This window comes from Chiloscyllium punctatum, chromosome 15 (assembly GCF_047496795.1).
Source record: "Chiloscyllium punctatum isolate Juve2018m chromosome 15, sChiPun1.3, whole genome shotgun sequence".
NCBI lineage: Eukaryota > Metazoa > Chordata > Chondrichthyes > Orectolobiformes > Hemiscylliidae > Chiloscyllium > Chiloscyllium punctatum.
Genome location: NC_092753.1, coordinates 77,419,580 through 77,431,836, shown reverse-complemented (window position 1 = coordinate 77,431,836; position 12,257 = coordinate 77,419,580). Strand labels below are relative to the sequence as shown.

Below are 12,257 nucleotides of genomic sequence, written 5' to 3'. Positions count from 1 at the left end.
TAGTTACCCTCCAGTCATACTTCACATTTGCACCTAGACAGTGAGCATTCAGCTCCCAATTTCAAACAACTATGTGGAAAGAAAAGCAAACATCAAAATTAAAAGTACTTTCAACTAACAAGCTCAGAAAAATTTTGGCAAAGATATGGCAATAGGTCACATACCTTCCAAACTTTACGCCATTGATCACAGCATCCCTAAAGTGCAGGCTGAAACTATTCAGCCAACCAAGCCTGCCCTGACCCTCCAAATAGCATTCCACCCAGACACAGAACCCCACCCTATCCCTGTAAGCCCACATTTATTATGGCTAACCCATCTGGCCTGCACATCCTGATCACTACGGGTCAATTTAGTATGATCAATCCACATTTTGGACTGTGGGAGGAAACCAGAGCACACGGCGGAAACCTGTGGGGAGAATGTACAAACGCCACCCAAAGAGTCTCTCAAGGGTGCAATGGAACCCGAGTCCCTGGCACTGAGAGGCAGCAATGTTAACCACTATGACACCAGTGATATCACTGATCAGTAGAAATCAAGGAAACTGCAGAGAAATCAGAAGGCCAGAAAGTACAATGTAAAACCATTTACCTCTGTGAGTTCTTGTATTGACGTACAACCTATTTTTTTGGCGATCACATTTTTAACAAGGGGTACAACAGGTTTCAGGTTTGCTGGCAAAGGCATTCCAGCTTTGGCACACATGGCTGCAGCATTGGCTTTTGCTATCTCTAGCAACTGTGCTTTATCTGAAAGAAACATAAATCCTCAGTATATTTTTCATTAGTCAGTTCTAGAGCAAAATAACTGACATATTAGCTCTCTTTCCTTTGAAAACAGTCTTTTACAACATGATAGCACTATTCACAGAGAAATTACAATTCTGTTGAAAATAAATGTAATTAATTAAAGAAAGCTTCACAACTGCACAAAGTGCAAAGGGGGTCCAATTTCAGAAATCAAGGCAAACAGTCCACGACCAGCTCATCGTCTCTTAAGGTTGCTAGCCCTGGGACTGAATCCAGCAGATGCTGAGGGGGAGGAAATCCCTCCTCTTTACTAGGCATACAGGTCTTATCTGAAGCAAATTTGGGCAACATTAGTGTAATTCAAATGGTTTCTTATACACTGTAATCAAACTGAACCATTGTAAAATAGCAGACACGAAAATGAAAAATATTCACACAGACGCGGTAGAGTACAGTTGCTGAATTTGAGGTATACTGTTAGGTAGTGCAAACTGATTATTTTTAATCATAATCATATTGCTGAGTAAATTCTAGATCTTCTACCCTCATCTTGACAAAATGAATGCCAGCTGTTTCTGGATTAGAAATAACAGCACTCAGGAAACTAATTAAAACAACTGCATCTTACCTAGGTCTGTGAGGCGTTCAGGTGTTCTGCTGGGGCTTTTTCTCCTTAAGGGAGATCTGGATCTCCTCCGCCAATCAGGTGACCTCCGTGTCCTCACAAGCCGACTACGGTATGGTCTTGAACCTGATAAATGACATCGTCTGTCATTGGATCTTGATCTAGGTCGTGGAGAGTGTGACCGTTTAACTCTGGATCTTGATCTCACAGGAGATCCTGAGTGAGTCCTACTCCTGTGTTTTGACCGTGAGCATGATCTAGAACAATGCCGTGATTTTGACTTCTGTTTGGGCCTTGTTGCAGAGTGTGACCTTGATTTACGGCGTAACCTTGAAGGAGAACGAGATTTTGATTTTGACTGTTGTTCATTCCTTGCTCTTGAGCGAGAATCACACTGTTTCCTTTTAGACTTTGGAGATGATTCTGTGTGCTTCTTCTGTTCTTTGGAGGTTGACCTTGATCGACGTTTAACCGGTGAAGATTGTTTCCTGGAACATGAACTTTGGGATATATGCTTACTGCTCGATGATGTTTTTACAGAATGATGGGTGTGAGAATGTAATTGTGACTTGCGATGTTTCACTGACTTTGAATGAGATCTTGACCGACTTCTTTTCGTTCTCCTTGCCTCAACTCTGTCAGTTTTAACTTTTTCTTCAACAGTCTGAGTAGATTTTGATTGTACATTGTCTGAACCACTACTAAAACCCAATTTGGATTCATGGTCCTGCTCAACAGCTGATGCTGCAGCCAATAATCCAGAAACATTTCCAACTGTAGCTGTTTCCTTGCCAAAATTTATGTCAGCAACGCTGTTCTTTTTTACATGTAGACTTTTTTTACAATGATCCTGTACCAATGGCTTTTCAGCCACAGAGCATTCCTTTTCAACTCCCACAGGTACTACAGTACTTATATCAGTTACTTCATCAACTGTATTTTTATTTGACCCAGTTCTGCTTGCTTTTGTCAAAAGAGAGATATTTTTACTCTTTATAGTGCTACATTCATTGTTTAAAGGTGACTTTGACTGGGATTGTGATTGCAACCGTGACTCAGGCTGTGGCTTCAGATTCAGACAAGATCCTGAGCGAGTCCTTGAGTGGTCTCTCTTTCCTTTCTTTTTCTTCCTCTTTTTCTTCTTCTTTTTACTTTTGTGTTTATGATGATGTTTATGTTTATGTTTTTTGGTTTTGTGTCTCAATGGAGGTGAACTATCTTCTTTGTTATCAACAGCCGGGGTTTTAATTTCTTCCGTTTTTGCACTGTCTACAGTTTCTGTGTAGAAAGAAAAGAAAATCTTGAGGTAACCAATAACGTAAACATCAAACCACAAGAAGTTCTATTGGCTCTCTATTAAAAGTTGATGCATATCATGTAAAAAAATCAATCAAAAGTATACCATACTGCATAAAAGCAATGACACTACGATGAAATTTTATAAAACACCGGTTTCACTTAAATGGAGTATGTCTTTAATCCTAGGCATCGCACTACAAAAGGATACAAAGGCTCTAGAGAAAAGACCTTTAAGAATGGCTCCAGAAATGAGGGACTTGAGAGTTAAATGAAAAAATTAGAGAAGTCAGGATTCTCCTTAGGCAAGGAATGCTGAGAGAAGATTTGGTAGAGATATATGACCTACAAGGTTAGGCAAATTGGCCATGCTAAATTGTCTGCAGTGTTAGATGAAGGGGTAAATGTAGGGGAATGGGTCTGGGTGGGTTACGCTTCAGCGGGTCGGTGTGGACTTGTTGGGCTAAAGGGCCTGTTTCCACACTGTAAGTAATCAAATCTAAAAACATACACAGCATCACACCAGCAATGAAATTCATGTGCCACATTATTCATTCATGAGATGGGTTGAGCGTCTTTTTGTTATTTCAGCAGCATTCATTAATAAAAAACACAGCATGCATCGCTTCTGCATAGTAGCTGCTTGAAACAGCTAAACGACTAACTTCATGTGTTACTCAGCTTTTCACAACAAGCAAGATCCTGCTTGGTTTAAAATTTAAACAAAGTCTTACAGTGAAGTGTCAGTTATCACTAACTGCTGCATTTCCACTGCAACACTTGCCAACTATTCAGCACCCTACTCTCATAACAGTGTTAATTTTGGTTTTCCTCTTAAGTTAGTATCCTTACAAATCACCCTGATGAGTGCAGGACAAGCTGCGACAAATGTGTTTTCCGTCAATACAAATATACTTACAAATAAAAGACAAAAGATGTAATTGTGATATGGTAATAGCACATTCATTAGTTTATGTCCAAGCAATGATTTTAACTTTAAAAACTGCAATTTGAAACTATTTTAAAAAGTGTACCATAAAAGTTTACTTTTACGTGCAGAAATAATAATACATAGATAAAGCTCCACATTGAAAAGTTTATAAACAAATATTCCCTCCAAAAAGATAGTTTATTTATTCTGGCATTATATCTCAGTAGGTCAAAGAATAATGTTAAGAAGGAAGAGAAAGAGAATCTGTACTCACCAGGATTTTCATTTTGAAAACCATGTAATGTATGTAGGGTGTTATCCATGATGGGTTCCATCTGGACTTCCACAGTGGTATCAGCCACATCTTCAGGAACCTTTGCCTCCACAACTGGTTTAATTTCACCATTTGCCCTGTTGGTGACTTTTCCACTAGAAAATTAAAAAAAAACTGCACAATTGGTAAAACTTCACTTGAAACTCCAAATACTTTCTCAGTTGGTCAAATTCACTGCTGGAACTAAAGTCATGATTGCAAACTCAAGCACCCTTTCAACTATCTATCCCAATGTACTTAAATAGCATTTTGTAAAATTCAGAAGTTGACCGAAGTATTATAGACTGAGTTATTGACTATACATCCTTCTCAAACACATCTCTACATCGCACATATGCAAATGGCCATTTTGATTATTCATGCACACACCTTGCGTGCATTTGACTTCAATGGTCAACTGTAAGAAGAACAAGAGCTCGACCAGATTGTGTCCTAACCTGACATCCATGCAGTGGTATTTAACTTATTTACAAATACTATGGGAAATTAAAATTATCTTCCAAGACTAAGTACATACAAATGCTTTTCCTCATGGAGAAAAATTACTCTAAGTAACTTGGAGTTCACCTTAATGAGCGCCTCCGAAATATCTTTACACCTAGTGTATAATTTAAAACTAATGGTCAAATATATTTTCTATTGTGCCATAAAGGAACACTTACAAAGGGAAATAAATGAACAAGGCACAACAACAACACTGGCGAGTTCCTTTAAGAAGAATCTTGCACATAGAGATTGCACATCGCCATTTTGAATACGACCACTCAAAGGTTCAATACCATATGCACCAACCATGAAATTGCACACTACACTGATTATTAATAATACTCATCTTCAAAATTGTAAGTTTGGATTAGAAAGTTTCTAGAGAATATCAAATAGTCATCAAGGAACAGATCTCCAATTCAAGAACAGGCAGCACAGTGGCTAGCACTGCTGCCTCACAGCACCAGGGTCCCAGGTTCGATTCTAGCCTTGGGCGACTGTCTGTATGGAGTTTGCATTTTCTCCCTGTGTCTGCATGGGTTTCCTCCGGGTGCTCCGGTTTCCTCCCACAGTCCAAAGATGTGCAGGTCAGGAGAATTGGCCATGTTAAATTGCCCATTGCCTTAGGTGCACAAGTCAGAGGGAAATGGGTCTGGGTGGGTTACTCTTCAGAGGGTCGGTGTGGACTGGTTGGGCCAAAGGGCCTGTTTCCACTCTGTAGGGAATCTAAGTGCCTACTGCAGTTTGAACATTATTTCATAACATACAAATAAAAGTTATAGAAATAATGTGTACATTCTAGATTTTTTTTAAGATCTTACAGTTGTTAATATTTGAAATACATTATCTGTAAGAGTGGTTGGTGCAATGACATAGTAAAGTGCAAAAGGCAATTTGACACAATGGTAGAGACATACAGCACAGAAACAGACCCCTTGGTCCAACCATCCATATCAGATATAATCGCAAACTAAACTAGATAAGGACAAATTTGCAGAGATTTGGGGTAAAGGCTTGTTGTTGGTCTAAATCAGGCAGTTTTCAAAGAATTGGCACAGGCACGATGGGCTGAATGCTCACCCTCTGAGCTGTAAGATTCTACAATACAAAATATATAAACTTCTTAAGGGCATGAACCATCTTGAAACAACAGATCTTGGAGTGCACAGCTTCCAATCCCATTTCTGTTTCCTAACCTGATATGACTCAGCAGGGCCAAACTAATCAACAACAATTAATGTATTTGGATCAGCTTGGAACATCAGAGGTTTGAAAATATACTGAAGATACCTCAACAATATCTTGAAAATTGTCTGTTTCTTTCAAAAAGTATCCACACAAATCTATTGCAAAATGTATTGAGAATTATTTTTCAAATCACACTCTCTCTCCTTGTTTAGTACCCTCTTTGGGCACATTTTTAGTTGCCCATCTTGATATTTCCTGCTTTGGTGCAATGTCAATATTTGTCACTCCTGTGAAGAGCCATGGAAGATTTTCCTACCTTAAAATGACATATCAAAAGCAAGCTGTTGTTTTCATTGGTGGAATTGATATAGCAAAGGAATAATCCATTTTCGGCAGAGTTTGAAGATTCATTTGGATTAAAAATTCAACATAATCAATTTCACCATGAAAAGGGTATCATGTTACAAAATACAGTGAAAAGTTTTGTATCTTGTCGCCACTCTCCAGTGCCACCTTAAAACATAGAAAACACCAACCAAGTTCAGTCATCAGTGAAACAAATTCTTGCTTTGCTGTATGCTGCTGTAGCAACAATAAATCCCTTCTTAAAAAATTTCCTGAGAGGCAACCCAAGTTTGAAATAATTTTATAATTACACTGTGACTTTTTTGTTGCTAACATTTCAAATAGGCATATGACAAGAACGTTTTACACACACCCCTTACATTTTATTTAGTGAAACATACGCACAGCTCTAAAATTTAACACATCTACACCTCACTCAACTAGCAATGAGGACACTGCCTGGGTTATTAAAACACTGGCTGCAAATTTCCATTGCTTGGCTCTGTCAATGCAGTCAAGGAAAAACTGGCCAGGGAGGGCCGATTTTCATTCTGGGTTAGTGGGGATTGCTCAGAGTCTGGCTGGGCAATCCCAGAACAACAGCAGAAGTTACCAGTCACTAGACCTGTCTCTGTGCACCGGTACAGTATGAAAGATGAATTAAAATATCTCAGAAAATATGCCATCCTGTTGTCGCCCTATTCAATTACAACTTTTGCTACACCAGCATTAAAAGATATAAATTAGTGAGAAACCACTTGGTAATTGCCATTCAACTTGTCACAGAAAGAGCTGGTGTACACTGGCCTAAATGAATCTTCAACAGTGTGATAACTTGCAAACAATTCTGGCTCTGAAAGTTAAGAAACCGATCCAAAGTCTTACAAAATTATGAGTGATCTCTCTAGATGGACAGGAAATGTTCTCTTTTGAAGAAGGATTCAGAGCAAAAAGAGCAACTGCCACATAAGAAGCAAAAATAATCTTTTTTCTGTCACAGAAAGCGCAGGAATGATGCCTGAGAATGTTGTAGAAGCAGTTTCAACCAAAGACTTCAAAGTTATGTTGTATAATTATCTGATGAGAAACAAATTGAAGGGCACAGAAAAACAATGGAAGAGTGGGATTAACTGAAATGCTCTGCAGAAAGCAGTGTGTTGCAGCTTAAATGGCTTTCTGCGCTGTAACCATTCTATGACATATGTGGAATCTCATTTCTTCGAAATTTAATAATTTTTTTGAAAAAATTATTTTCTCTGATTTTTCTCTCAATTTCTAATTTCTTTTTAGTTTCTTCCAATTTATTTTCGGTAAATTATCTTAACTTTAATTAAATATTTTAATTCGTAACTCCTGGTTTATACATCGTTGCCTCAATCAGGATTCCTCAAGCTGTTGGATAAATACTTGCATGGTTTACGTAAGTCATCACTCCTTGTAGCATACACATACTGCAAAAATCTCCAAATATTGTAAACTAGTGCCAAAATCAACCACAAAACATAGTGTAAAATGAATGCCATTTCTTTTTCGCTGATTGTGAAACCTAGAACCAAGACCTTTTTTGTACTGCTAAGTACCTTATATAGTTTAAGGGAAATGTGTATTCCTGCCATCATGCTTTTCATAAACTGCGGAGAATCCCAAAATATCCATAACTGACTCATGGCAACTAGAAAGCACAAGTTAATAAAGTTGGATACGCATTGGAATTCAGATTATTTTATCAAGCAGCAGCAGACTAATACCTTAAAATCAACTGTTGCATTCATCCATTATTAGGTCTAACTCATGAGGAAGGCACGTATTGACTTGGAGCGCCAACATGTTAGTGGTGAGTCCAACTTCCCAATCTCAGCCACACTGCTGTGGAAGGAAAATTGGAGGAAAAATCATCAGTCCAGTGCTACTGGTGCACCACCTGGTAATTATCAAGTGAGGCAGAGGCCAAGGAGCAGCAAGTGTGCAGCTCAGTTGTACTACAACAGGAAGAAAAAAGCAACAGGGAAGGTACTTTAGCATGTGTGAAAAATAATTTCATAAGATACCCCTGTGTACAGTCAAGCTAACTGAATTGATAAGATTTAAGAACACTAGAAAGTGAATTTAGATTAGAATCCCTACAGTATGGAAATAAGCCCTTCAGCCCAACAAGTCCACATCGAACCTCCAAAGAGTAAGCCACCCAGACCCAATCCCCTACCCTGTATTTACCCCTGACTAATGCACCTAACTCTATGGGCACTTTACCATGCCCAATTCATCTGACCTGCACACCTTTGGATTGTGGGAGGAAACCCACGCAGACACAGGGAGAATGTGCAAACTCCACACAGAGAGTCGCCCGAGGTGGGTATTGAACCTGGCGCTGTGAGGCAGCAATGCTAACCACTAACATCACAATGAATATCCAGTACTTTGTGCAGCAGCTGACAAGAGATCAAAAACAGCAAATATTTGTGCCTCTTTTTACGGATGCTGACCTGTGGTCATCTAAATATTTTTTATTTCAGTACAGCCCATGCTACTGTGCCAGCTCTGTCCATATATAGATATGTGGTCCACTGCTATTGAAGAAACCCTCACCACCCATATTCTACTCAGCATGGGCACCCACCACTCCCCCTGCCACAACACACACACACACACACACACACACACACACACACAGAGTTCACAACCTGTCCTGGAATCCCTCATGGTAAAAACAAGGACTGCAGATGCTGGAAACCAGAGTCTAGATTAGAATGGTGCTGGAAAAGCACAGCAATTCTGAGGAGCAGGAAAATCGACGTTTCGGGCAAAAGCCCTTCAAGTCTATTCCTGATGAAGGGCTTTTGCGTCGATTTTCCTGCTCCTCGGATGCTGCTTGACCTGCTGTGCTTTTCCAGCACCACTCTAATCTAGACTCTGGAATCCCTCATAGCCTCCCCCTCACTTCTGGGTCATGGAGCAGTAAGACAATATGACAGTGAGCAGGAGGAATAGCGTGGGGACAGTACCAGCTGGTGTAATGCTTGGAGTAGGGCAGCAAATTACTCATGATCCCAAGAGCTGAATGCATTTAAAACATATGCAAAAAATATGCAAATTACATTGCTCCTATTTGGTGATGCAGGAAGCTACCTACAGCAATGTCAGGCTGTATTTCCTGTTAGTGTCCTGCTGCAATTGCAATGGCAACAAGTGAACCTTTTTAGTTTTTATTTCACATTTGAAAGCTTTAACCACTTTTCATCAGAAAACAACTTTCTAAAAGGATTCTCCCTCCATAAGTATTTGGAGAACCTTCTTTTATTCATCTACATTCAAAACATCACAAAACACGAGCGGATAACGTCATCACAAAAGACAATCATCTCAATTCTTCACCATTTTTAACTACTAAAACAGGATTTAATATTTTCTTGAACATACAAGAGCTGGAAGATCCAAGGTACAATACATATGGTACAGGGCAGTTAAATTAAGATGAACTGAAAGGTTTGAGATCTGCTTACATCCTTTTATCTGATAATGGGGATAGGAAATGGTGGCCTACGGATGGGGGAGTAAGGACAAGTGGGGGTGTAAGGACAAGTGGGGGGTTAAGGCCGAGAAGGGGGGTCAAGGAGAGGGGGGGGTCCAGGAGTGGTGGTAAGGACAGGGGGAACAAGGACGAGGGGAGGGGGGGGGGGTGCTAGGGGGACAAGGACGGGGAGGGCGAACAAGGACGGGGGGGGGGGGGGGGGGGGGGGGGAACAAGGACGGGGGGGGGGGGGAACAAGGACGGGGGGGGGGGGGAACAAGGACGGGGGGGGGGGGGGAACAAGGACGGGGGGGGGGGGGGAACAAGGACGGGGGGGGGGGGGAACAAGGACGGGGGGGGGGGGAACAAGGACGGGGAGGGGGGCTGGTGAGGACGGGGAGGGGGGCTGGTGAGGACGGGGAGGGGGGCTGGTGAGGACGGGGAGGGGGGTTGGTGAGGACGGGGAGGGGGGTTGGTGAGGACGGGGAGGGGGGGGTGGTGAGGACGGGGAGGGGGGGCTGGTGAGGACGGGGAGGGGGGCTGGTGAGGACGGGGAGGGGGGTTGGTGAGGACGGGGAGGGGGGGGTGGTGAGGACGGGGAGGGGGGGGGGTGAGGACGGGGAGGGGGGGGGGTGAGGACGGGGAGGGGGGGGGGTGAGGACGGGGAGGGGGGGTGGTGAGGACGGGGAGGGGGGGGTGGTGAGGACGGGGAGGGGGGGGTGGTGAGGACGGGGAGGGGGGGGTGGTGAGGACGGGGAGGGGGGGGTGGTGAGGACGGGGAGGGGGGGGTGGTGAGGACGGGGAGGGGGGGGTGGTGAGGACGGGGAGGGGGGGGTGGTGAGGACGGGGAGGGGGGGGTGGTGAGGACGGGGAGGGGGGGGTGGTGAGGACGGGGAGGGGGGGGTGGTGAGGACGGGGAGGGGGGGGTGGTGAGGACGGGGAGGGGGGGGTGGTGAGGACGGGGAGGGGGGGGTGGTGAGGACGGGGAGGGGGGGGTGGTGAGGACGGGGAGGGGGGGGTGGTGAGGACGGGGAGGGGGGGTGGTGAGGACGGGGAGGGGGGGTGGTGAGGACGGGGAGGGGGGGGGGTGAGTACGGGGAGGGGGGCGGGGGTGAGGACGGGGGGGGGGGTGAGGACGGGGGGGGGGTGAGGACGGGGAGGGGGGCGGGGGTGAGGACGGGGGGTGGGGAGGGGGGGTGAGGACGGGGGGGGGGGGTGAGGACGGGGGGGGTGAGGACGGGGGGGGGTGAGGACGGGGGGGGGGTGAGGACGGGGGGGGGTGAGGACGGGGGGGGGGTGAGGACGGGGGGGGGGGTGAGGACGGGGGGGGGTGAGGACGAGGGGGGTGAGCACGGGGGGGGGTGAGGACAGGGGGTGGGGAGGGGGGGGTGAGGACGGGGGGGGGTGAGGACGGGGGGTGGGGAGGGGGGGGTGAGGACGGGGGGGGGTGAGGACGGGGGGGGGTGAGGACGGGGGGGGGTGAGGACGGGGGGGGGTGAGGACGGGGGGGGGTGAGGACGGGGGGGGGTGAGGACGGGGGGGGTGAGCACGGGGGGGGGTGAGGACGGGGGGTGGGGAGGGGGGGGGTGAGGACGGGGGGGGGGTGAGCACGGGGGGGGGGTGAGCACGGGGGGGGGTGAGCACGGGGGGGGGGTGAGCACGGGGGGGGGGGTGAGCACGGGGGGGGGGTGAGGACGGGGGGGGGGTGAGGACGGGGGGTGGGGAGGGGGGGGGTGAGCACGGGGGGGGGTGAGCACCGGGGGGGGGGTGAGCACGGGGGGGGGGGGGGGTGAGCACGGGGGGGGGGGTGAGCACGGGGGGGGGGTGAGCACGGGGGGGGGGGGTGAGCACGGGGGGGGGGGTGAGCACGGGGGGGGGGGGTGAGCACGGGGGGGGGGGGGTGAGCACGGGGGGGGGGGGTGAGCACGGGGGGGGGGGTGAGCACGGGGGGGGGGGGTGAGGACGGGGGGGGTGAGGCTAATGTTTAAACCCGGGCTCCTGCCACAATCAGGCCCGAAATCTACTGCGAACCTCGTCCTGTCATTTCCAACTCAATCACTCCCACTCCATCAGAGAGTTTACTTTGTCCATGATCATCTCATTACCTCCGCTGTTTCTCATCCTCTATCTCCTTTATCTTCTTAACGACAAAAGACCGAAAAATCTCCTCAATGTTGGTCGCCATGGCGCTTCTGCAGCCCGAGGCCTCGCACAGTGAGCATGCGCTAGCCTACTCCAAACCACCGGGGGGGAGGAATACCTGCTCTGGCCTCCTCCTAACCACCAGGGGGAGCACGACCTGTTCTGGCCACTTCCCAGCCACAAAGCTGAGCACTACCTGCTCTAGCCTCCTCCCAGCCACCAGGGGGAGCACTACCTGATCTGGCCATCCAATCACCACAGCGGGAGGAATACCAGCTCTGACCACCTCCTTGCCACGAAGGAGTGGTAGCCGAGGAACACTACCTGCTCTAACGTCCTCCACCATTAGGGGGAGCAGCAAGGTTTTATATCAGGAGCTTGGTACTGAAATGTCTGAGGACAAATAGAAGTGAATTAATGCTCAGAAAAGGAATTATCCTGCTGGAATCTTATAATCAAACAATACAGAACAGGTTTTTCGTCCAAACCTGCATTACTATTTTGGTAGAAATAGGCTCGAAGAACAGATAATGAGCTTTCCAACTAAAGGGAATATTTTGAGGGACAAATCATAATATTTAAGAATAGCTAATAGTTTAATATTTTATGAAGACTAGCACATTTCAAGTTCCAGTTGCTGAGATATACAC

General features: G+C 46.0%; 1 protein-coding gene across 5 annotated transcripts in view; it reads right to left on the bottom strand.

Moving 5' to 3' along the window:
* LOC140486427 (uncharacterized) overlaps positions 1 to 11,704 on the bottom strand; it is a 46,692-nt gene extending 34,988 nt beyond the window's left edge. For 4 of the 5 annotated variants that reach the window (XR_011962564.1, XM_072585539.1, XM_072585541.1 and 1 more), the window contains exons 1-4: positions 11,571 to 11,704; positions 3,879 to 4,033; positions 1,381 to 2,655; positions 595 to 752 (exon numbers count right to left, since the gene is read on the bottom strand). Coding sequence is in view for 4 of the 5 variants with exons in the window: in XM_072585539.1 (XP_072441640.1) it covers positions 595 to 752; positions 1,381 to 2,655; positions 3,879 to 4,033; positions 11,571 to 11,650 (1,668 nt within the window). In the remaining variant the exon portion in view is untranslated. Of the gene's footprint in view, positions 1 to 594; positions 753 to 1,380; positions 2,656 to 3,878; positions 4,034 to 7,705; positions 7,824 to 11,570 lie in introns of all 5 variants that reach the window. The other variant, XM_072585542.1, reaches the window with a different exon arrangement.
* Positions 11,705 to 12,257: the final 553 nt, after the last annotated feature.